Source organism: Salvelinus alpinus, chromosome 24, assembly GCF_045679555.1.
Source record: "Salvelinus alpinus chromosome 24, SLU_Salpinus.1, whole genome shotgun sequence".
Lineage (NCBI taxonomy): Eukaryota > Metazoa > Chordata > Actinopteri > Salmoniformes > Salmonidae > Salvelinus > Salvelinus alpinus.
This window is the reverse complement of record NC_092109.1, coordinates 46688844-46715835: the sequence shown is the minus strand read 5'-3', so window position 1 is coordinate 46715835 and position 26992 is coordinate 46688844. Positions and strand designations below refer to the sequence as shown.

The following is a 26992-nucleotide window of genomic DNA, read 5'->3' as shown; positions in this document are numbered from 1 at the left end:
CTCACACAGCAGCAAAGAGACCTCTGGTAGCAGAGTGGATTATAGAAGTACTCACACAGCAGCATAGAGACCTCCGGTAACAGAGTGGATTATAGAAGTACTCACACAGCAGCATAGAGACCTCCGGTAGCAGAGTGGATTATAGAAGTACTCACACAGCAGCATAGAGACCTCCGGTAACAGAGTGGATTATAGAAGTACTCACACAGCAGCATAGAGACCTCCGGTAACAGAGTGGATTATAGAAGTACTCTCACAGCAGCATAGAGACCTCCGGTAGCAGAGTGGATTATAGAAGTGCTCTCACAGCAGCATAGAGACCTCCGGTAACAGAGTGGATTATAGAAGTACTCACACAGCAGCATAGAGACCTTCGGTAACAGAGTGGATTATAGAAGTACTCTCACAGCAGCATAGAGACCTCCGGTAACAGAGTGGATTATAGAAGTACTCACACAGCAGCATAAAGACCTCCGGTAACAGAGTGGATTGTTGAAGTACTCACACAGCAGCATAGAGACCTCCGGTAGCAGAGTGGATTATAGAAGTACTCACACAGCAGCATAGAGACCTCCGGTAACAGAGTGGATTATAGAAGTACTCACACAGCAGCATAGAGACCTCCGGTAGCAGAGTGGATTATAGAAGTATTCACACAGCAGCATAGAGACCTCCGGTAACAGAGTGGATTATAGAAGTACTCACACAGCAGCATAGAGACCTCCGGTAGCAGAGTGGATTATAGAAGTACTCACAACACAGCAGCATAGAGACCTCCGGTAACAGAGTGGATTATTGAAGTACTCACAAAGCAGCATAAAGACCTCCGGTAACAGAGTGGATTATTGAAGTACTCACACAGCAGCATAGAGACCTCCGGTAGCAGAGTGGATTATAGAAGTACTCACACAGCAGCATAGAGACCTCTGGTAACAGAGTGTATTATAGAAGTACTCACACAGCAGCATAGAGACCTCCGATAACAGAGTGGATTACAGAAGTACTCACACAGCAGCATAGAGACCTCCGGTAGCAGAGTGGATTATAGAAGTACTCACACAGCAGCATAGAGACCTCCGGTAACAGAGTGGATTATAGAAGTACTCACACAGCAGCATAGAGACCTCCGGTAACAGAGTGGATTATAGAAGTACTCACACAGCAGCATAGAGACCTCCGGAAGTAGAGTGGATTATAGAAGTACTCACACAGCAGCATAGCGACCTCCGGTAACAGAGTGGATTATAGAAGTACTCACACAGCAGCATAGAGACCTTCGGTAAAAGAGTGGATTATAGAAGTACTCACACAGCAGCATAGAGACCTCCGGTAACAGACTGGATTATAGAAGTACTCACACAGCAGCATAGAGACCTACGGTAGCAGAGTGGATTATAGAAGTACTCACACAGCAGCATAGAGACCTTCGGTAACAGAGTGGATTATAGAAGTACTCACACAGCAGCATAGAGACCTCCGGTAGCAGAGTGGATTATAGAAGTACTCACACAGCAGCATAGAGACCTCCGGTATCAGAGTGGATTATAGAAGTACTCACACAGCAGCATAGAGACCTCCGGTAGCAGAGTGGATTATAGAAGTACTCACACAGCAGCATAGAGACCTCCGGTAACAGAGTGGATTATAGAAGTACTCACACAGCAGCATAGAGACCTCCGGTAACAGAGTGGATTATAGAAGTACTCACACAGCAGCATAGAGAACTCCGGTAGCAGAGTGGATTATAGAAGTACTCACACAGCAGCATAGAGACCTCCGGTAACAGAGTGGATTATAGAAGTACTCACACAGCAGCATAGCGACCTCCGGTAACAGAGTTGATTATAGAAGTACTCACACAGCAGCATAGAGACCTTCGGTAACAGAGTGGATTATAGAAGTACTCACACAGCAGCATAGCGACCTCCGGTAACAGACTGGATTATAGAAGTACTCACACAGCAGCATAGAGACCTCCGGTAACAGAGTGGATTATAGAAGTACTCACACAGCAGCATAGAGACCCCCGGTAACAGAGTGGATGAACCCTCTCACAACAGTGTGGAGAACAAATGACAAGATCTGAGGAGAGAAGGAATAACTCAGACGACAATCAGCCAGTCAGTCAGGTACCCAAAATGGATACAGGGGCTAGGGTATAGGGGCTAGGGTATAGGGCTAGGGTATAGGGGCTAGGGTATAGGGGCTAGGGTATAGGGGCTAGGGTATAGGGGCTAGGGTTCAGGGGCTAGGGTATAGGGGCTAGGGTTCAGGGGCTAGGGTATAGGGGCTAGGGTATAGGGGCTAGGGTTCAGGGGCTAGGGTATAGGGGCTAGGGTATAGGGGCTAGGGTTCAGGGGCTAGGGTATAGGGACTAGGGTATATGGGCTAGGGTATAGGGGCTAGGGTATAGGGGCTAGGGTTCAGGGGCTAGGGCTCAGGGCTCAGGGACTAGGGTGTAGGGACTAGTGTATAGGGGCTAGGGTATAGGGGCTAGGGTATAGGGGCTAGGGTTCAGGGACTATGGTTCAGGGACTAGGGTGTAGGGACTAGGGTGTAGGACAGGGCTCTCCCACCCTGTTCCTGGAGAGCTACCCCCCTGTCAGTGGAGGCTGTTGAGGGGAGGACGGCTCATAATATTGGCTGGAAAGGAGCGAATTGAATGGCATCAAACACATGGAAACCATGGAAACCATGTATTGATAACCATCCACTTATTCTGCTCCAGCCAATAGCACGAAGCCCGTCCTCCACAATTAAGGAGCCACCAACCTCCTGTGCCTCCTGAAGGTTTTCACTCCAACCCTAGACGTAACTAACCTTCAGCTTATCAACCAGTTAGTTATTATAATCAGGTATGGTAGGGTTGGAGTGAAAACCTACAGGAGGGTGTCTCTCCAGGAACAGGGTTGTAGTGAAAACCTCCAGGAGGGTTTCTCTCCAGGAACAGGGTTGGAGAGCCCAGGGGTGTATTGTCTAGAAGCTGATACTGCCCACTACAGGGAGAACAGGTCATGTCTAGCTGTAGTTCCACTGTAAAGCCTATAGGAGGTGACAGAGCACTGCTCTCATCTCATTCCTATATCAGCTGTCACTGACACTGGTCCTGGAAAACTGCTGCTGATTGGCCAAGAGGTGGTGAGGAGGCGAGGCGTAGTTTGAGTGACAGTTGGAAGGAGCACTCACCTGCAGAGGGAGGTTGGGCACCAGGCAGGTGATGCCGAATCCCACCAATAGGACGTTGGTCAGGATGAATGCTCGCATGGCATTGGTCACCTTCTGTATCTGTCTGTCTCGGCGCTTGGGCTGATCCCTGGGGGGGAGAGGGAGGGGAGTGGGGGAGGGGACGGGAGAAAGAGGGGAGTGGGGGAGGGGAGGGGACGGAAGAAGGAGGGGAGTGGGGGAGGGGACATGAGAGGGAGGGGAGCGGGGGAGCGGACATGAGAGGGAGGGGAGTGGGGGAGGGGACATGAGAGGGAGGGGAGTGGGGGAGGGGACATGAGAGGGAGGGGAGTGGGGGAGGGGACATGAGAGGGATGGGAGTGGGGGAGGGGACATGAGAGGGAGGGGAGTGGGGGAGGGGATGGGAGGGGGAGGGGAGCGGGGGAGGGGACAGGAGAGGGAGGGGAGTGGGGGAGGGGACGGGAGAGGGAGGGGAGTGGGGGAGGGGACGGGAGAGGGAGGGGAGTGGGGGAGGGGACATGAGAGGGAGGGGAGTGGGGGAGGGGACATGAGAGGGAGGGGAGTGGGGGAGGGGACATGAGAGGGAGGGGAGTGGGGGAGGGAGGGGAGTGGGGGAGGAGACATAAGAGAGAGGGGAGTGGGGGAGGGGACGGGAGAAGGAGGGGAGTGGGGGAGGGGACGGGAGAGGGAGGGGAGTGGGGGAGGAGACCTAAGAGGGAGGGGAGTGGGGGAGGGGACGGAAGAGGGAGGGGAGTGGGGGAGGGAGGGGAGTGGGGGAGGCGACATAAGAGAGAGAGGAGTGGGGGAGGGGACGGGAGAAGGAGGGGAGTGGGGGAGGGGACGGGAGAGGGAGGGGAGTGGGGGAGGAGACATAAGAGGGAGGGTAGTGGGGGAGGGACGGAAGAGGGAGGGGAGTGGGGGAGGGAGGGGAGTGGGGGAGGAGACATAAGAGGGAGGGGAGTGGGGGAGGGAGGGGAGTGGGGGAGGGGACGGAAGAAGGAGGGGAGTGGGGGAGGAGACATAAGAGGGAGGGGAGTGGGGGAGGAGACATAAGAGGGAGGGGAGTGGGGGAGGGAGGGGAGTGGGGGAGGAGACATAAGAGGGAGGGGAGTGGGGGAGGGAGGGGAGTGGGGGAGGGGACGGAAGAAGGAGGGGAGTGGGGGAGGAGACATAAGAGGGAGGGGAGTGGGGGACGGGAGAGGGAGGGGACGGGAGTGGGGGAGGGGACGGGAGTGGGGGAGGGGACGGGAGAGGGAGGGGACGGGAGTGGGGGAGGGGACGGGAGAGGGAGGGGACGGGAGTGGGGGAGGGGACGGGAAACTAGAGGAAGTCAGAACCTATTCCCACATATCACAGTAGTTAGTATATTCATCTACAGATAGCTAGGTGAGACAACCACATATCACAGTAGTTAGTATATTCATCTACAGATAGCAAGGTGGGACAACCACATATCAGTCATAGTCAGTACATTCATCTTCAGATAGCTAGGTGAGACAACCACATATCACAGTCATAGTCAGTACATTCATCTTCAGATAACTAGGTGAGACGACCACATATCACAGTCATAGTCAGTACATTCATCTCCAGATAGCTAGGTGGGACAACCACATATCACAGTCATAGTCAGTACATTCATCTACAGATAGCTAGGTGGGACAACCACATATCACAGTCATAGTCAGTACATTCATCTACAGATAGCTAGGTGAGACAACCACATATCACAGTCATAGTCAGTACATTCATCTACAGATAGCTAGGTGAGACAACCACATATCACAGTCATAGTCAGTACATTCATCTACAGATAGCTAGGTGAGACAACCACATATCACAGTCAGTACATTCATCTTCAGATAGCTAGGTGAGACAACCACATATCACAGTCATAGTCAGTACATTCATCTACAGATAGCTAGGTGAGACAACCACATATCACAGTCATAGTCAGTACATTCATCTTCAGATAGCTAGGTGAGACAACCACATATCACAGTCATAGTCAGTACATTCATCTACAGATAGCTAGGTGAGACAACCACATATCACAGTCATAGTCAGTACATTCATCTTCAGATAGCTAGGTGAGACAACCACATATCACAGTCATAGTCAGTACATTCATCTACAGATAGCTAGGTGAGACAACCACATATCACAGTCATAGTCAGTACATTCATCTTCAGATAGCTAGGTGAGACAACCACATATCACAGTCATAGTCAAAGTCTGCAAATCAACCTTTAACCCCGAACCCGTAACCCCTAGGAACGAACCCCTCAGCCCTAAGAACGAACCCCTCAGCCCTAGGAACGAACCCGTAACCCCTAGGAACGAACCCCTAAGCCCTAGGAACGAACCCAGAACCCTTAGGAACGAACCCGTAACCCCTAGGAACGAACCCCTAAGCCCTAGGAACGAACCCATAACCCTTAGGAACAAACCCGTAACCCCTAGGAACGAACCTGTAACCCCTAGGAATGAACCCCTAAGCCCTAGGAACGAACCCGTAACCCTTAGGAACGATCCCGTAACCCCTAGGAACGAACCTGTAACCCCTAGGAATGAACCCCTAAGCCCTAGGAACGAACCCGTAACCCTTAGGAACAAACCCGTAACCCATAGGAACGAACCCGTAACCCCTAGGAACGAACCCGTAACCCCTTGGAACGAACCCCTAGCCCCTAGACCCTAAGCCCTAGGAACGAACCCCTAGCCCCTAGACCCTAAGCCCTAGGAACGAACCCCTAGCCCCTAGACCCTAAGCCCTAGGAACGAACCCCTAGCCCCTAGACCCTAAGCCCTAGCCCCTAACCCCTAGCCCCTAGACCCTAAGCCCTAGGAACGAACCCCTAGCCCGTAACCCCTAGCCCCTAGGAACTCTTATCCACACTGCTCAGGTCAGATCTCCATAGAGAGTAAGGACTACTTACTAGTGACTTGAGGGGCCAGGAGGAGTCAGTAGTTAAGGTTTATTTGCTGGGAGGTAGGTGCTCCGGGCTATGGACTAGTGTGTAGGGGTGTAGGGGTTAGGGTATAGGTGACATCATGTCTTACTTGCTGGCTGGTTCCTTCTCCTCCTCTCCATCTTCACAGTCCTTCAACTTCCAGTCCATAATCTGACCAATCACAGGAGTCGTCATCAGACACAGTAGCTGCAGTATGCCGAAGATAGAGGAGTACATACTGACTGTATAGGGAGGAGGGGAGGGAGGAGGAGGGAGGAGGAGAGGAGGAGGAGGGAGGAGGAGGGGAGGAGGAGAGGGAGGGAGGGATGGAGCAGGGGAGACGGGAGGGAGGGAGGGAGGGAGGGAGGGAGGGAGGGGGAAGGAGGGAGGGAGGGAAGGGAGAAGGAGGGAGGGAGGGAGGGAGGAGGGAGGGGAGGGAGGAGGGAGGGAGGGAGGGAGGGAGGGAGGGAGGGAAGGGAGGGAGGGAGGGAGGGAGGGAGGGAGGGAGGGAGGGAGGGAGGGAGGGAGGGAGGGAGGGAGGGAGGGAGGGAGGGAAGGAGGGAGGGAGGGAGGGAAGGAGGGAGGGAGGGAGGGAAGGGAGAAGGAGGGAGGAGGGGGAAGGGGGTGGAGGAGGAGGGAAGGGGGTGGAGGAAGAGATGAGGGAGGGAGGAGAGGAAGGAGGGGAGGGAGGAGAGGAAGGAGGGGGGGAGGAGAGGAAGGAGGGGAGGGGAGGGGAGGGATGGGAGGAAGGAGAGGAAGGAGGGGGGAGTACAGAAGAATAAGGAGAGAGAGAGAGAGAGAGAAAGAGAGGGAGACACAGAGAGGGAGAAAAAAAGATTATTAGACAGTGTAATAAATAACTTGTCCATGTTAATAATACACAGCGGTTGTCTAAGACAATCAGTTAGCTGGCACTGGGTTAGCTCAGGGCAGGGACAGTCCAAGGACTGGGCTGGGGGAGAAGGACAAAAACAACAAAAGCTAACACAGCTATGGTTATGGTCATAATGCTAACCAATGCTAACTATTACATGGCTATGGTTAACAACCTACTAATAGTGGCTAGCCCTGTCAACACAAAGTATAGGGTTAGCATTAGTTGGCCATGGTTGTCAAGGTAAGTTAGGTTACTGTCTAAATGTAATCCATTACAGTTACTAGTTGCATGTCCATAATATTTATTAGTAACATAACTTTTGTATTACTAAACTCAGTATCATAATCTGACTACTTGCCGTTACTTTTGGATTACTTTCCCCTTATTAATTACTCAGATACCAGATACTTTTGAAAAACTAGATGATTTCTTCTTAAATTATTTTTTGGATTTCTTTCAAATGCAGGATTTTTGCGTAAAAACATTTGACAATGAGATGACAATGAGATGACAAAGGTGACAAGTTGACCATTATGTTGTCAGAGACCACTGTGATGTCAGAGACCACTGTGATGTCAGAGACCATTATGTTGTCAGAGACCACTGTGATGTCAGAGACCATTATGTTGTCAGAGACCACTGTGATGTCAGAGACCACTGTGATGTCAGAGACCACTGTGATGTCAGAGACCACTATGATGTCAGAGACCACTGTGATGTCAGAGACCATTATGTTGTCAGAGACCACTGTGATGTCAGAGACCACTATGATGTCAGAGACCACTATGATGTCAGAGACCACTTTGATGACACACCAAATGTGTTTGATGGATCCTTTTTGTCTTTTTCTAAGGCCTCTTAAAGTATATATATCCTCTTTAAAAAAATGTTTTTATACAGATTGCAGTTAGTTTTTTGTAAACAGATTACATATTTATATAGCTATAGCATTTCAATAAGGTCTAGCATCGCAGTAAGGTGTAATGCTAAGGTTACAGCTAACACAGTTAGCTAAGGTTAATCAGAGGTAGCGAACACTTTCAGTTGAGGGCTTCTGAGTGTATAGGCTTTTGCTTAAATGTTCAGTCTCTAACTCAGACAGTAACTAGGGTTAAATGTTCAGTCTCTACTACCCAGACAGTAACTAGGGTTAAATGTTCAGTCTCTAACCCAGACAGTAACTCGGGTTAAATGTTCAGTCTCTAACCCAGACAGTAACTAGGGTTAAATGTTCAGTCTCTACTACCCAGACAGTAACTAGGGTTAAATGTTCAGTCTCTACTACTCAGACAGTAACTAGGGTTAAATGTTCAGTCTCTAACCCAGACAGTAACTCGGGTTAAATGTTCAGTCTCTAACCCAGACAGTAACTAGGGTTAAATGTTCAGTCTCTAACCCAGACAGTAACTAGGGTTAAATGTTCAGTCTCTACTACCCAGACAGTAACTAGGGTTACATGTTCAGTCTCTAACCCAGACAGTAACTAGGGTTAAATGTTCAGTCTCTAACCCAGACAGTAACTAGGGTTAAATGTTCAGTCTCTACTACCCAGACAGTAACTAGGGTTAAATGTTCAGTCTCTACTACCCAGACAGTAACTAGGGTTACATGTTCAGTCTCTAACCCAGACAGTAACCAGGGTTAAATGTTCAGTCTCTACTACCCAGACAGTAACCAGGGTTAAATGTTCAGTCTCTAACCCAGACAGTAACCAGGGTTAAATGTTCAGTCTCTACTACCCAGACAGTAACCAGGGTTAAATGTTCAGTCTCTAACCCAGACAGTAACTAGGGTTAAATGTTCAGTCTCTAACTCAGACAGTAACTAGGGTTAAATGTTCAGTCTCTACTACCCAGACAGTAACTAGGGTTAAATGTTCAGTCTCTACTACTCAGACAGTAACTAGGGTTAAATGTTCAGTCTCTAACCCAGACAGTAACTAGGGTTAAATGTTCAGTCTCTAACCCAGACAGTAACTAGGGTTAAATGTTCAGTCTCTACTACTCAGACAGTAACTAGGGTTAAATGTTCAGTCTCTAACCCAGACAGTAACTAGGGTTAAATGTTCAGTCTCTAACCCAGACAGTAACTAGGGTTAAATGTTCAGTCTCTACTACTCAGACAGTAACTAGGGTTAAATGTTCAGTCTCTACTACCCAGACAGTAACTAGGGTCAAATGTTCAGTCTCTACTACCCAGACAGTAACTAGGGTTAAATGTTCAGTCTCTACTACCCAGACAGTAACTAGGGTTAAATGTTCAGTCTCTACTACTCAGACAGTAACTAGGGTTAAATGTTCAGTCTCTACTACCCAGACAGTAACTAGGGTTAAATGTTCAGTCTCTAACCCAGACAGTAACTAGGGTTAAATGTTCAGTCTCTACTACTCAGACAGTAACTAGGGTTAAATGTTCAGTCTCTACTACCCAGACAGTAACTAGGGTTAAATGTTCAGTCTCTAACCCAGACAGTAACTAGGGTTAAATGTTCAGTCTCTACTACCCAGACAGTAACTAGGGTTAAATGTTCAGTCTCTACTACTCAGAGAGTAACTAGGGTTAAATGTTCAGTCTCTAACCCAGACAGTAACTAGGGTTAAATGTTCAGTCTCTAACCCAGACAGTAACTAGGGTTACATGTTCAGTCTCTACTACTCAGACAGTAACTAGGGTTACATGTTCAGTCTCTACTACTCAGACAGTAACTAGGGTTAAATGTTCAGTCTCTACTACCCAGACAGTAACTAGGGTTAAATGTTCAGTCTCTACTACTCAGACAGTAACTAGGGTTAAATGTTCAGTCTCTACTACCCAGACAGTAACTAGGGTTAAATGTTCAGTCTCTACTACTCAGACAGTAACTAGGGTTACATGTTCAGTCTCTACTACTCAGACAGTAACTAGGGTTACATGTTCAGTCTCTACTACTCAGACAGTAACTAGGGTTAAATGTTCGGTCTCTACTACCCAGACAGTAACTAGGGTTAAATGTTCAGTCTCTACTACTCAGACAGTAACTAGGGTTAAATGTTCAGTCTCTACTACCCAGACAGTAACTAGGGTTAAATGTTCAGTCTCTAACCCAGACAGTAACTCGGGTTAAATGTTCAGTCTCTAACCCAGACAGTAACTAGGGTTAAATGTTCAGTCTCTACTACCCAGACAGTAACTAGGGTTAAATGTTCAGTCTCTACTACCCAGACAGTAACTAGGGTTAAATGTTCAGTCTCTACTACCCAGACAGTAACTAGGGTTAAATGTTCAGTCTCTACTACTCAGACAGTAACTAGGGTTAAATGTTCAGTCTCTAACCCAGACAGTAACTCGGGTTAAATGTTCAGTCTCTAACCCAGACAGTAACTAGGGTTAAATGTTCAGTCTCTAACCCAGACAGTAACTAGGGTTAAATGTTCAGTCTCTACTACCCAGACAGTAACTAGGGTTAAATGTTCAGTCTCTACTACCCAGACAGTAACTAGGGTTACATGTTCAGTCTCTAACCCAGACAGTAACTAGGGTTAAATGTTCAGTCTCTAACCCAGACAGTAACTAGGGTTAAATGTTCAGTCTCTAACCCAGACAGTAACTAGGGTTAAATGTTCAGTCTCTACTACCCAGACAGTAACTAGGGTTAAATGTTCAGTCTCTACTACCCAGACAGTAACTAGGGTTACATGTTCAGTCTCTAACCCAGACAGTAACCAGGGTTAAATGTTCAGTCTCTACTACCCAGACAGTAACCAGGGTTAAATGTTCAGTCTCTAACCCAGACAGTAACCAGGGTTAAATGTTCAGTCTCTACTACCCAGACAGTAACCAGGGTTAAATGTTCAGTCTCTAACCCAGACAGTAACTAGGGTTAAATGTTCAGTCTCTAACTCAGACAGTAACTAGGGTTAAATGTTCAGTCTCTACTACCCAGACAGTAACTAGGGTTAAATGTTCAGTCTCTACTACTCAGACAGTAACTAGGGTTAAATGTTCAGTCTCTAACCCAGACAGTAACTAGGGTTAAATGTTCAGTCTCTAACCCAGACAGTAACTAGGGTTAAATGTTCAGTCTCTACTACTCAGACAGTAACTAGGGTTAAATGTTCAGTCTCTACTACTCAGACAGTAACTAGGGTTAAATGTTCAGTCTCTACTACCCAGACAGTAACTAGGGTTAAATGTTCAGTCTCTAACTCAGACAGTAACTAGGGTTAAATGTTCAGTCTCTACTACTCAGACAGTAACTAGGGTTAAATGTTCAGTCTCTACTACTCAGACAGTAACTAGGGTTAAATGTTCAGTCTCTACTACCCAGACAGTAACTAGGGTTAAATGTTCAGTCTCTACTACTCAGACAGTAACTAGGGTTAAATGTTCAGTCTCTACTACCCAGACAGTAACTAGGGTCAAATGTTCAGTCTCTACTACCCAGACAGTAACTAGGGTTAAATGTTCAGTCTCTACTACCCAGACAGTAACTAGGGTTAAATGTTCAGTCTCTACTACTCAGACAGTAACTAGGGTTAAATGTTCAGTCTCTACTACCCAGACAGTAACTAGGGTTAAATGTTCAGTCTCTAACCCAGACAGTAACTAGGGTTAAATGTTCAGTCTCTACTACTCAGACAGTAACTAGGGTTAAATGTTCAGTCTCTACTACCCAGACAGTAACTAGGGTTAAATGTTCAGTCTCTAACCCAGACAGTAACTAGGGTTAAATGTTCAGTCTCTACTACCCAGACAGTAACTAGGGTTAAATGTTCAGTCTCTACTACTCAGAGAGTAACTAGGGTTAAATGTTCAGTCTCTAACCCAGACAGTAACTAGGGTTAAATGTTCAGTCTCTAACCCAGACAGTAACTAGGGTTACATGTTCAGTCTCTACTACTCAGACAGTAACTAGGGTTAAATGTTCAGTCTCTACTACCCAGACAGTAACTAGGGTTAAATGTTCAGTCTCTACTACTCAGACAGTAACTAGGGTTAAATGTTCAGTCTCTACTACCCAGACAGTAACTAGGGTTAAATGTTCAGTCTCTAACCCAGACAGTAACTCGGGTTAAATGTTCAGTCTCTACTACCCAGACAGTAACTAGGGTTAAATGTTCAGTCTCTACTACCCAGACAGTAACTAGGGTTAAATGTTCAGTCTCTACTACCCAGACAGTAACTAGGGTTAAATGTTCAGTCTCTACTACTCAGACAGTAACTAGGGTTAAATGTTCAGTCTCTAACCCAGACAGTAACTAGGGTTAAATGTTCAGTCTCTACTACCCAGACAGTAACTCGGGTTAAATGTTCAGTCTCTAACCCAGACAGTAACTAGGGTTAAATGTTCAGTCTCTAACCCAGACAGTAACTAGGGTTAAATGTTCAGTCTCTACTACCCAGACAGTAACTAGGGTTAAATGTTCAGTCTCTACTACCCAGACAGTAACTAGGGTTACATGTTCAGTCTCTAACCCAGACAGTAACTAGGGTTAAATGTTCAGTCTCTAACCCAGACAGTAACTAGGGTTAAATGTTCAGTCTCTAACCCAGACAGTAACTAGGGTTAAATGTTCAGTCTCTACTACCCAGACAGTAACTAGGGTTAAATGTTCAGTCTCTACTACCCAGACAGTAACTAGGGTTACATGTTCAGTCTCTAACCCAGACAGTAACCAGGGTTAAATGTTCAGTCTCTACTACCCAGACAGTAACCAGGGTTAAATGTTCAGTCTCTAACCCAGACAGTAACCAGGGTTAAATGTTCAGTCTCTACTACCCAGACAGTAACCAGGGTTAAATGTTCAGTCTCTAACCCAGACAGTAACTAGGGTTAAAAGTTCAGTCTCTAACTCAGACAGTAACTAGGGTTAAATGTTCAGTCTCTACTACCCAGACAGTAACTAGGGTTAAATGTTCAGTCTCTACTACTCAGACAGTAACTAGGGTTAAATGTTCAGTCTCTAACCCAGACAGTAACTAGGGTTAAATGTTCAGTCTCTAACCCAGACAGTAACTAGGGTTAAATGTTCAGTCTCTACTACTCAGACAGTAACTAGGGTTAAATGTTCAGTCTCTACTACTCAGACAGTAACTAGGGTTAAATGTTCAGTCTCTACTACTCAGACAGTAACTAGGGTTAAATGTTCAGTCTCTACTACTCAGACAGTAACTAGGGTTACATGTTCAGTCTCTACTACTCAGACAGTAACTAGGGTTAAATGTTCAGTCTCTACTACCCAGACAGTAACTAGGGTTAAATGTTCAGTCTCTACTACTCAGACAGTAACTAGGGTTAAATGTTCAGTCTCTACTACCCAGACAGTAACTAGGGTCAAATGTTCAGTCTCTACTACCCAGACAGTAACTAGGGTTAAATGTTCAGTCTCTAACCCAGACAGTAACTAGGGTTAAATGTTCAGTCTCTACTACCCAGACAGTAACTAGGGTTAAATGTTCAGTCTCTACTACCCAGACAGTAACTAGGGTTACATGTTCAGTCTCTAACCCAGACAGTAACTAGGGTTAAATGTTCAGTCTCTAACCCAGACAGTAACTAGGGTTAAATGTTCAGTCTCTACTACTCAGACAGTAACTAGGGTTACATGTTCAGTCTCTACTACTCAGACAGTAACTAGGGTTAAATGTTCAGTCTCTACTACCCAGACAGTAACTAGGGTTAAATGTTCAGTCTCTACTACTCAGACAGTAACTAGGGTTAAATGTTCAGTCTCTACTACCCAGACAGTAACTAGGGTCAAATGTTCAGTCTCTACTACCCAGACAGTAACTAGGGTTAAATGTTCAGTCTCTAACCCAGACAGTAACTAGGGTTAAATGTTCAGTCTCTACTACCCAGACAGTAACTAGGGTTAAATGTTCAGTCTCTACTACCCAGACAGTAACTAGGGTTACATGTTCAGTCTCTAACCCAGACAGTAACTAGGGTTAAATGTTCAGTCTCTAACCCAGACAGTAACTAGGGTTAAATGTTCAGTCTCTAACCCAGACAGTAACTAGGGTTAAATGTTCAGTCTCTACTACCCAGACAGTAACTAGGGTTAAATGTTCAGTCTCTACTACCCAGACAGTAACTAGGGTTACATGTTCAGTCTCTAACCCAGACAGTAACCAGGGTTAAATGTTCAGTCTCTACTACCCAGACAGTAACCAGGGTTAAATGTTCAGTCTCTAACCCAGACAGTAACCAGGGTTAAATGTTCAGTCTCTACTACCCAGACAGTAACCAGGGTTAAATGTTCAGTCTCTAACCCAGACAGTAACTAGGGTTAAATGTTCAGTCTCTAACTCAGACAGTAACTAGGGTTAAATGTTCAGTCTCTACTACCCAGACAGTAACTAGGGTTAAATGTTCAGTCTCTACTACTCAGACAGTAACTAGGGTTAAATGTTCAGTCTCTAACCCAGACAGTAACTAGGGTTAAATGTTCAGTCTCTAACCCAGACAGTAACTAGGGTTAAATGTTCAGTCTCTACTACTCAGACAGTAACTAGGGTTAAATGTTCAGTCTCTACTACTCAGACAGTAACTAGGGTTAAATGTTCAGTCTCTACTACCCAGACAGTAACTAGGGTTAAATGTTCAGTCTCTAACTCAGACAGTAACTAGGGTTAAATGTTCAGTCTCTACTACTCAGACAGTAACTAGGGTTAAATGTTCAGTCTCTACTACTCAGACAGTAACTAGGGTTAAATGTTCAGTCTCTACTACCCAGACAGTAACTAGGGTTAAATGTTCAGTCTCTACTACTCAGACAGTAACTAGGGTTAAATGTTCAGTCTCTACTACCCAGACAGTAACTAGGGTCAAATGTTCAGTCTCTACTACCCAGACAGTAACTAGGGTTAAATGTTCAGTCTCTACTACCCAGACAGTAACTAGGGTTAAATGTTCAGTCTCTACTACTCAGACAGTAACTAGGGTTAAATGTTCAGTCTCTACTACCCAGACAGTAACTAGGGTTAAATGTTCAGTCTCTAACCCAGACAGTAACTAGGGTTAAATGTTCAGTCTCTACTACTCAGACAGTAACTAGGGTTAAATGTTCAGTCTCTACTACCCAGACAGTAACTAGGGTTAAATGTTCAGTCTCTAACCCAGACAGTAACTAGGGTTAAATGTTCAGTCTCTACTACCCAGACAGTAACTAGGGTTAAATGTTCAGTCTCTACTACTCAGAGAGTAACTAGGGTTAAATGTTCAGTCTCTAACCCAGACAGTAACTAGGGTTAAATGTTCAGTCTCTAACCCAGACAGTAACTAGGGTTACATGTTCAGTCTCTACTACTCAGACAGTAACTAGGGTTAAATGTTCAGTCTCTACTACCCAGACAGTAACTAGGGTTAAATGTTCAGTCTCTACTACTCAGACAGTAACTAGGGTTAAATGTTCAGTCTCTACTACCCAGACAGTAACTAGGGTTAAATGTTCAGTCTCTAACCCAGACAGTAACTCGGGTTAAATGTTCAGTCTCTACTACCCAGACAGTAACTAGGGTTAAATGTTCAGTCTCTACTACCCAGACAGTAACTAGGGTTAAATGTTCAGTCTCTACTACCCAGACAGTAACTAGGGTTAAATGTTCAGTCTCTACTACTCAGACAGTAACTAGGGTTAAATGTTCAGTCTCTAACCCAGACAGTAACTAGGGTTAAATGTTCAGTCTCTACTACCCAGACAGTAACTCGGGTTAAATGTTCAGTCTCTAACCCAGACAGTAACTAGGGTTAAATGTTCAGTCTCTAACCCAGACAGTAACTAGGGTTAAATGTTCAGTCTCTACTACCCAGACAGTAACTAGGGTTAAATGTTCAGTCTCTACTACCCAGACAGTAACTAGGGTTACATGTTCAGTCTCTAACCCAGACAGTAACGAGGGTTAAATGTTCAGTCTCTAACCCAGACAGTAACTAGGGTTAAATGTTCAGTCTCTAACCCAGACAGTAACTAGGGTTAAATGTTCAGTCTCTACTACCCAGACAGTAACTAGGGTTAAATGTTCAGTCTCTACTACCCAGACAGTAACTAGGGTTACATGTTCAGTCTCTAACCCAGACAGTAACCAGGGTTAAATGTTCAGTCTCTACTACCCAGACAGTAACCAGGGTTAAATGTTCAGTCTCTAACCCAGACAGTAACCAGGGTTAAATGTTCAGTCTCTACTACCCAGACAGTAACCAGGGTTAAATGTTCAGTCTCTAACCCAGACAGTAACTAGGGTTAAATGTTCAGTCTCTAACTCAGACAGTAACTAGGGTTAAATGTTCAGTCTCTACTACCCAGACAGTAACTAGGGTTAAATGTTCAGTCTCTACTACTCAGACAGTAACTAGGGTTAAATGTTCAGTCTCTAACCCAGACAGTAACTAGGGTTAAATGTTCAGTCTCTAACCCAGACAGTAACTAGGGTTAAATGTTCAGTCTCTACTACTCAGACAGTAACTAGGGTTAAATGTTCAGTCTCTACTACTCAGACAGTAACTAGGGTTAAATGTTCAGTCTCTACTACTCAGACAGTAACTAGGGTTAAATGTTCAGTCTCTACTACTCAGACAGTAACTAGGGTTACATGTTCAGTCTCTACTACTCAGACAGTAACTAGGGTTAAATGTTCAGTCTCTACTACCCAGACAGTAACTAGGGTTAAATGTTCAGTCTCTACTACTCAGACAGTAACTAGGGTTAAATGTTCAGTCTCTACTACCCAGACAGTAACTAGGGTCAAATGTTCAGTCTCTACTACCCAGACAGTAACTAGGGTTAAATGTTCAGTCTCTACTACCCAGACAGTAACTAGGGTTAAATGTTCAGTCTCTACTACCCAGACAGTAACTAGGGTTAAATGTTCAGTCTCTACTACCCAGACAGTAACTAGGGTTAAATGTTCAGTCTCTAACCCAGACAGTAACTAGGGTTAAATGTTCAGTCTCTACTACTCAGACAGTAACTAGGGTTAAATGTTCAGTCTCTACTACCCAGACAGTAACTAGGGTTAAATGTTCAGTCTCTAACCCAGACAGTAACTAGGGTTAAATGTTCAGTCTCTACTACCCAGACAGTAACTAGGGTTAAATGTTCAGTCTCTACTACCCAGACAGTAACTAGGGTTAAATGTTCAGTCTCTACTACCCAGACAGTAACTAGGGTTAAATGTTCAGTCTCTACTACCCAGACAGTAACTAGGGTTACATGTTCAGTCTCTACTACTCAGAGAGTAACTAGGGTTAAATGTTCAGTCTCTAACCCAGACAGTAACTAGGGTTAAATGTTCAGTCTCTAACCCAGACAGTAACTAGGGTTACATGTTCAGTCTCTACTACTCAGACAGTAACTAGGGTTAAATGTTCAGTCTCTACTACCCAGACAGTAACTAGGGTTACATGTTCAGTCTCTAACTCAGACAGTAACTAGGGTTACATGTTCAGTCTCTAACTCAGACAGTAACTAGGGTTAAATGTTCAGTCTCTAACCCAGACAGTAACTAGGGTTACATGTTCAGTCTCTACTACTCAGACAGTAACTAGGGTTAAATGTTCAGTCTCTACTACCCAGACAGTAACTAGGGTTAAATGTTCAGTCTCTACTACCCAGACAGTAACTAGGGTTAAATGTTCAGTCTCTACTACCCAGACAGTAACTAGGGTTAAATGTTCAGTCTCTAACCCAGACAGTAACTAGGGTTAAATGTTCAGTCTCTACTACCCAGACAGTAACTAGGGTTAAATGTTCAGTCTCTAACCCAGACAGTAACTAGGGTTAAATGTTCAGTCTCTAACCCAGACAGTAACTAGGGTTACATGTTCAGTCTCTAACTCAGACAGTAACTAGGGTTAAATGTTCAGTCTCTAACCCAGACAGTAACTAGGGTTACATGTTCAGTCTCTACTACTCAGACAGTAACTAGGGTTAAATGTTCAGTCTCTACTACCCAGACAGTAACTAGGGTTAAATGTTCAGTCTCTAACCCAGACAGTAACTAGGGTTAAATGTTCAGTCTCTACTACCCAGACAGTAACTAGGGTTAAATGTTCAGTCTCTACTACTAGGGTTAAATGTTCAGTCTCTACTACCCAGACAGTAACTAGGGTTAAATGTTCAGTCTCTACTACCCAGACAGTAACTAGGGTTAAATGTTCAGTCTCTACTACCCAGACAGTAACTAGGGTTAAATGTTCAGTCTCTAACCCAGACAGTAACTAGGGTTAAATGTTCAGTCTCTACTACCCAGACAGTAACTAGGGTTACATGTTCAGTCTCTAACTCAGACAGTAACTAGGGTTAAATGTTCAGTCTCTACTACCCAGACAGTAACTAGGGTTACATGTTCAGTCTCTAACTCAGACAGTAACTAGGGTTACATGTTCAGTCTCTAACCCAGACAGTAACTAGGGTTACATGTTCAGTCTCTACTACTCAGACAGTAACTAGGGTTAAATGTTCAGTCTCTAACCCAGACAGTAACTAGGGTTACATGTTCAGTCTCTACTACTCAGACAGTAACTAGGGTTAAATGTTCAGTCTCTACTACCCAGACAGTAACTAGGGTTACATGTTCAGTCTCTAACTCAGACAGTAACTAGGGTTACATGTTCAGTCTCTAACTCAGACAGTAACTAGGGTTAAATGTTCAGTCTCTAACCCAGACAGTAACTAGGGTTACATGTTCAGTCTCTACTACTCAGACAGTAACTAGGGTTAAATGTTCAGTCTCTACTACCCAGACAGTAACTAGGGTTAAATGTTCAGTCTCTACTACCCAGACAGTAACTAGGGTTAAATGTTCAGTCTCTACTACCCAGACAGTAACTAGGGTTAAATGTTCAGTCTCTAACCCAGACAGTAACTAGGGTTAAATGTTCAGTCTCTAACCCAGACAGTAACTAGGGTTAAATGTTCAGTCTCTACTACCCAGACAGTAACTAGGGTTAAATGTTCAGTCTCTAACCCAGACAGTAACTAGGGTTAAATGTTCAGTCTCTACTACCCAGACAGTAACTAGGGTTACATGTTCAGTCTCTACTACCCAGACAGTAACTAGGGTTAAATGTTCAGTCTCTAACCCAGACAGTAACTAGGGTTAAATGTTCAGTCTCTAACCCAGACAGTAACTAGGGTTAAATGTTCAGTCTCTACTACCCAGACAGTAACTAGGGTTAAATGTTCAGTCTCTAACCCAGACAGTAACTAGGGTTAAATGTTCAGTCTCTACTACCCAGACAGTAACTAGGGTTAAATGTTCAGTCTCTACTACCCAGACAGTAACTAGGGTTAAATGTTCAGTCTCTAACCCAGACAGTAACTAGGGTTAAATGTTCAGTCTCTACTACCCAGACAGTAACTAGGGTTAAATGTTCAGTCTCTACTACTCAGACAGTAACTAGGGTTAAATGTTCAGTCTCTAACCCAGACAGTAACTAGGGTTAAATGTTCAGTCTCTACTACTCAGACAGTAACTAGGGTTAAATGTTCAGTCTCTAACCCAGACAGTAACTAGGGTTAAATGTTCAGTCTCTACTACCCAGACAGTAACTAGGGTTAAATGTTCAGTCTCTACTACCCAGACAGTAACTAGGGTTACATGTTCAGTCTCTACTACCCAGACAGTAACTAGGGTTAAATGTTCAGTCTCTACTACCCAGACAGTAACTAGGGTTAAATGTTCAGTCTCTAACCCAGACAGTAACTAGGGTTAAATGTTCAGTCTCTACTACCCAGACAGTAACTAGGGTTAAATGTTCAGTCTCTACTACCCAGACAGTAACTAGGGTTACATGTTCAGTCTCTACTACTCAGACAGTAACTAGGGTTACATGTTCAGTCTCTACTACTAGGGTTAAATGTTCAGTCTCTACTACCCAGACAGTAACTAGGGTTAAATGTTCAGTCTCTACTACCCAGACAGTAACTAGGGTTAAATGTTCAGTCTCTACTACCCAGACAGTAACTAGGGTTACATGTTCAGTCTCTAACTCAGACAGTAACTAGGGTTACATGTTCAGTCTCTAACTCAGACAGTAACTAGGGTTAAATGTTCAGTCTCTAACCCAGACAGTAACTAGGGTTACATGTTCAGTCTCTACTACTCAGACAGTAACTAGGGTTAAATGTTCAGTCTCTACTACCCAGACAGTAACTAGGGTTAAATGTTCAGTCTCTACTACCCAGACAGTAACTAGGGTTAAATGTTCAGTCTCTACTACCCAGACAGTAACTAGGGTTAAATGTTCAGTCTCTAACCCAGACAGTAACTAGGGTTAAATGTTCAGTCTCTAACCCAGACAGTAACTAGGGTTAAATGTTCAGTCTCTACTACCCAGACAGTAACTAGGGTTAAATGTTCAGTCTCTAACCCAGACAGTAACTAGGGTTAAATGTTCAGTCTCTACTACCCAGACAGTAACTAGGGTTACATGTTCAGTCTCTACAACCCAGACAGTAACTAGGGTTAAATGTTCAGTCTCTACTACCCAGACAGTAACTAGGGTTAAATGTTCAGTCTCTAACCCAGACAGTAACTAGGGTTAAATGTTCAGTCTCTACTACCCAGACAGTAACTAGGGTTACATGTTCAGTCTCTACTACCCAGACAGTAACTAGGGTTAAATGTTCAGTCTCTAACCCAGACAGTAACTAGGGTTAAATGTTCAGTCTCTAACCCAGACAGTAACTAGGGTTAAATGTTCAGTCTCTACTACCCAGACAGTAACTAGGGTTACATGTTCAGTCTCTAACCCAGACAGTAACCAGGGTTAAATGTTCAGTCTCTACTACCCAGACAGTAACCAGGGTTAAATGTTCAGTCTCTAACCCAGACAGTAACCAGGGTTAAATGTTCAGTCTCTACTACCCAGACAGTAACCAGGGTTAAATGTTCAGTCTCTAACCCAGACAGTAACTAGGGTTAAATGTTCAGTCTCTAACTCAGACAGTAACTAGGGTTAAATGTTCAGTCTCTACTACCCAGACAGTAACTAGGGTTAAATGTTCAGTCTCTAACCCAGACAGTAACTAGGGTTAAATGTTCAGTCTCTAACCCAGACAGTAACTAGGGTTAAATGTTCAGTCTCTACTACTCAGACAGTAACTAGGGTTAAATGTTCAGTCTCTACTACCCAGACAGTAACTAGGGTCAAATGTTCTGTCTCTACTACCCAGACAGTAACTAGGGTTAAATGTTCAGTCTCTACTACCCAGACAGTAACTAGGGTTAAATGTTCAGTCTCTACTACTCAGACAGTAACTAGGGTTAAATGTTCAGTCTCTACTACCCAGACAGTAACTAGGGTTAAATGTTCAGTCTCTAACCCAGACAGTAACTAGGGTTAAATGTTCAGTCTCTACTACTCAGACAGTAACTAGGGTTAAATGTTCAGTCTCTACTACCCAGACAGTAACTAGGGTTAAATGTTCAGTCTCTAACCCAGACAGTAACTAGGGTTAAATGTTCAGGCTCTACTACCCAGACAGTAACTAGGGTTAAATGTTCAGTCTCTACTACTCAGAGAGTAACTAGGGTTAAATGTTCAGTCTCTAACCCAGACAGTAACTAGGGTTAAATGTTCAGTCTCTAACCCAGACAGTAACTAGGGTTACATGTTCAGTCTCTACTACTCAGACAGTAACTAGGGTTACATGTTCAGTCTCTACTACTCAGACAGTAACTAGGGTTAAATGTTCAGTCTCTACTACCCAGACAGTAACTAGGGTTAAATGTTCAGTCTCTACTACTCAGACAGTAACTAGGGTTAAATGTTCAGTCTCTACTACCCAGACAGTAACTAGGGTTAAATGTTCAGTCTCTACTACTCAGACAGTAACTAGGGTTACATGTTCAGTCTCTACTACTCAGACAGTAACTAGGGTTACATGTTCAGTCTCTACTACTCAGACAGTAACTAGGGTTAAATGTTCGGTCTCTACTACCCAGACAGTAACTAGGGTTAAATGTTCAGTCTCTACTACTCAGACAGTAACTAGGGTTAAATGTTCAGTCTCTACTACCCAGACAGTAACTAGGGTTAAATGTTCAGTCTCTAACCCAGACAGTAACTCGTGTTAAATGTTCAGTCTCTAACCCAGACAGTAACTAGGGTTAAATGTTCAGTCTCTACTACCCAGACAGTAACTAGGGTTAAATGTTCAGTCTCTACTACCCAGACAGTAACTAGGGTTAAATGTTCAGTCTCTACTACCCAGACAGTAACTAGGGTTAAATGTTCAGTCTCTACTACTCAGACAGTAACTAGGGTTAAATGTTCAGTCTCTAACCCAGACAGTAACTCGGGTTAAATGTTCAGTCTCTAACCCAGACAGTAACTAGGGTTAAATGTTCAGTCTCTAACCCAGACAGTAACTAGGGTTAAATGTTCAGTCTCTACTACCCAGACAGTAACTAGGGTTAAATGTTCAGTCTCTACTACCCAGACAGTAACTAGGGTTACATGTTCAGTCTCTAACCCAGACAGTAACTAGGGTTAAATGTTCAGTCTCTAACCCAGACAGTAACTAGGGTTAAATGTTCAGTCTCTAACCCAGACAGTAACTAGGGTTAAATGTTCAGTCTCTACTACCCAGACAGTAACTAGGGTTAAATGTTCAGTCTCTACTACCCAGACAGTAACTAGGGTTACATGTTCAGTCTCTAACCCAGACAGTAACCAGGGTTAAATGTTCAGTCTCTACTACCCAGACAGTAACCAGGGTTAAATGTTCAGTCTCTAACCCAGACAGTAACCAGGGTTAAATGTTCAGTCTCTACTACCCAGACAGTAACCAGGGTTAAATGTTCAGTCTCTAACCCAGACAGTAACTAGGGTTAAATGTTCAGTCTCTAACTCAGACAGTAACTAGGGTTAAATGTTCAGTCTCTACTACCCAGACAGTAACTAGGGTTAAATGTTCAGTCTCTACTACTCAGACAGTAACTAGGGTTAAATGTTCAGTCTCTAACCCAGACAGTAACTAGGGTTAAATGTTCAGTCTCTAACCCAGACAGTAACTAGGGTTAAATGTTCAGTCTCTACTACTCAGACAGTAACTAGGGTTAAATGTTCAGTCTCTACTACTCAGACAGTAACTAGGGTTAAATGTTCAGTCTCTACTACCCAGACAGTAACTAGGGTTAAATGTTCAGTCTCTAACTCAGACAGTAACTAGGGTTAAATGTTCAGTCTCTACTACTCAGACAGTAACTAGGGTTAAATGTTCAGTCTCTACTACTCAGACAGTAACTAGGGTTAAATGTTCAGTCTCTACTACCCAGACAGTAACTAGGGTTAAATGTTCAGTCTCTACTACTCAGACAGTAACTAGGGTTAAATGTTCAGTCTCTACTACCCAGACAGTAACTAGGGTCAAATGTTCAGTCTCTACTACCCAGACAGTAACTAGGGTTAAATGTTCAGTCTCTACTACCCAGACAGTAACTAGGGTTAAATGTTCAGTCTCTACTACTCAGACAGTAACTAGGGTTAAATGTTCAGTCTCTACTACCCAGACAGTAACTAGGGTTAAATGTTCAGTCTCTAACCCAGACAGTAACTAGGGTTAAATGTTCAGTCTCTACTACTCAGACAGTAACTAGGGTTAAATGTTCAGTCTCTACTACCCAGACAGTAACTAGGGTTAAATGTTCAGTCTCTAACCCAGACAGTAACTAGGGTTAAATGTTCAGTCTCTACTACCCAGACAGTAACTAGGGTTAAATGTTCAGTCTCTACTACTCAGAGAGTAACTAGGGTTAAATGTTCAGTCTCTAACCCAGACAGTAACTAGGGTTAAATGTTCAGTCTCTAACCCAGACAGTAACTAGGGTTACATGTTCAGTCTCTACTACTCAGACAGTAACTAGGGTTAAATGTTCAGTCTCTACTACCCAGACAGTAACTAGGGTTAAATGTTCAGTCTCTACTACTCAGACAGTAACTAGGGTTAAATGTTCAGTCTCTACTACCCAGACAGTAACTAGGGTTAAATGTTCAGTCTCTAACCCAGACAGTAACTCGGGTTAAATGTTCAGTCTCTACTACCCAGACAGTAACTAGGGTTAAATGTTCAGTCTCTACTACCCAGACAGTAACTAGGGTTAAATGTTCAGTCTCTACTACCCAGACAGTAACTAGGGTTAAATGTTCAGTCTCTACTACTCAGACAGTAACTAGGGTTAAATGTTCAGTCTCTAACCCAGACAGTAACTAGGGTTAAATGTTCAGTCTCTACTACCCAGACAGTAACTCGGGTTAAATGTTCAGTCTCTAACCCAGACAGTAACTAGGGTTAAATGTTCAGTCTCTAACCCAGACAGTAACTAGGGTTAAATGTTCAGTCTCTACTACCCAGACAGTAACTAGGGTTAAATGTTCAGTCTCTACTACCCAGACAGTAACTAGGGTTACATGTTCAGTCTCTAACCCAGACAGTAACTAGGGTTAAATGTTCAGTCTCTAACCCAGACAGTAACTAGGGTTAAATGTTCAGTCTCTAACCCAGACAGTAACTAGGGTTAAATGTTCAGTCTCTACTACCCAGACAGTAACTAGGGTTAAATGTTCAGTCTCTACTACCCAGACAGTAACTAGGGTTACATGTTCAGTCTCTAACCCAGACAGTAACCAGGGTTAAATGTTCAGTCTCTACTACCCAGACAGTAACCAGGGTTAAATGTTCAGTCTCTAACCCAGACAGTAACCAGGGTTAAATGTTCAGTCTCTACTACCCAGACAGTAACCAGGGTTAAATGTTCAGTCTCTAACCCAGACAGTAACTAGGGTTAAATGTTCAGTCTCTAACTCAGACAGTAACTAGGGTTAAATGTTCAGTCTCTACTACCCAGACAGTAACTAGGGTTAAATGTTCAGTCTCTACTACTCAGACAGTAACTAGGGTTAAATGTTCAGTCTCTAACCCAGACAGTAACTAGGGTTAAATGTTCAGTCTCTAACCCAGACAGTAACTAGGGTTAAATGTTCAGTCTCTACTACTCAGACAGTAACTAGGGTTAAATGTTCAGTCTCTACTACTCAGACAGTAACTAGGGTTAAATGTTCAGTCTCTACTACTCAGACAGTAACTAGGGTTAAATGTTCAGTCTCTACTACTCAGACAGTAACTAGGGTTACATGTTCAGTCTCTACTACTCAGACAGTAACTAGGGTTAAATGTTCAGTCTCTACTACCCAGACAGTAACTAGGGTTAAATGTTCAGTCTCTACTACTCAGACAGTAACTAGGGTTAAATGTTCAGTCTCTACTACCCAGACAGTAACTAGGGTCAAATGTTCAGTCTCTACTACCCAGACAGTAACTAGGGTTAAATGTTCAGTCTCTACTACCCAGACAGTAACTAGGGTTAAATGTTCAGTCTCTACTACCCAGACAGTAACTAGGGTTAAATGTTCAGTCTCTACTACCCAGACAGTAACTAGGGTTAAATGTTCAGTCTCTAACCCAGACAGTAACTAGGGTTAAATGTTCAGTCTCTACTACTCAGACAGTAACTAGGGTTAAATGTTCAGTCTCTACTACCCAGACAGTAACTAGGGTTAAATGTTCAGTCTCTAACCCAGACAGTAACTAGGGTTAAATGTTCAGTCTCTACTACCCAGACAGTAACTAGGGTTAAATGTTCAGTCTCTACTACCCAGACAGTAACTAGGGTTAAATGTTCAGTCTCTACTACCCAGACAGTAACTAGGGTTAAATGTTCAGTCTCTACTACCCAGACAGTAACTAGGGTTACATGTTCAGTCTCTACTACTCAGAGAGTAACTAGGGTTAAATGTTCAGTCTCTAACCCAGACAGTAACTAGGGTTAAATGTTCAGTCTCTAACCCAGACAGTAACTAGGGTTACATGTTCAGTCTCTACTACTCAGACAGTAACTAGGGTTAAATGTTCAGTCTCTACTACCCAGACAGTAACTAGGGTTAAATGTTCAGTCTCTACTACCCAGACAGTAACTAGGGTTAAATGTTCAGTCTCTACTACCCAGACAGTAACTAGGGTTAAATGTTCAGTCTCTAACCCAGACAGTAACTAGGGTTACATGTTCAGTCTCTAACTCAGACAGTAACTAGGGTTACATGTTCAGTCTCTAACTCAGACAGTAACTAGGGTTAAATGTTCAGTCTCTAACCCAGACAGTAACTAGGGTTACATGTTCAGTCTCTACTACTCAGACAGTAACTAGGGTTAAATGTTCAGTCTCTACTACCCAGACAGTAACTAGGGTTAAATGTTCAGTCTCTACTACCCAGACAGTAACTAGGGTTAAATGTTCAGTCTCTACTACCCAGACAGTAACTAGGGTTAAATGTTCAGTCTCTAACCCAGACAGTAACTAGGGTTACATGTTCAGTCTCTAACGCAGACAGTAACTAGGGTTAAATGTTCAGTCTCTAACCCAGACAGTAACTAGGGTTAAATGTTCAGTCTCTAACCCAGACAGTAACTAGGGTTACATGTTCAGTCTCTAACTCAGACAGTAACTAGGGTTAAATGTTCAGTCTCTAACCCAGACAGTAACTAGGGTTACATGTTCAGTCTCTACTACTCAGACAGTAACTAGGGTTAAATGTTCAGTCTCTACTACCCAGACAGTAACTAGGGTTAAATGTTCAGTCTCTAACCCAGACAGTAACTAGGGTTAAATGTTCAGTCTCTACTACCCAGACAGTAACTAGGGTTAAATGTTCAGTCTCTACTACTAGGGTTAAATGTTCAGTCTCTACTACCCAGACAGTAACTAGGGTTAAATGTTCAGTCTCTACTACCCAGACAGTAACTAGGGTTAAATGTTCAGTCTCTACTACCCAGACAGTAACTAGGGTTAAATGTTCAGTCTCTAACCCAGACAGTAACTAGGGTTAAATGTTCAGTCTCTACTACCCAGACAGTAACTAGGGTTACATGTTCAGTCTCTAACTCAGACAGTAACTAGGGTTAAATGTTCAGTCTCTACTACCCAGACAGTAACTAGG

The 26992-nt window shown here is 44.0% G+C and overlaps 1 protein-coding gene across 2 annotated transcripts in view; it reads right to left on the bottom strand.

Annotated features, from left to right (window-relative positions):
* Positions 1 to 26992, bottom strand: part of LOC139551636 (large neutral amino acids transporter small subunit 4-like) — a 60245-nt gene that overhangs the window by 710 nt on the left and 32543 nt on the right. For both annotated transcript variants that reach the window (XR_011670297.1, XM_071362904.1), the window contains exons 10-12: positions 6247 to 6379; positions 3187 to 3313; positions 2009 to 2082 (exon numbers count right to left, since the gene is read on the bottom strand). Coding sequence is in view for 1 of the 2 variants with exons in the window: in XM_071362904.1 (XP_071219005.1) it covers positions 2009 to 2082; positions 3187 to 3313; positions 6247 to 6379 (334 nt within the window). In the remaining variant the exon portion in view is untranslated. The remainder of the gene's footprint in view (positions 1 to 2008; positions 2083 to 3186; positions 3314 to 6246; positions 6380 to 26992) is intronic.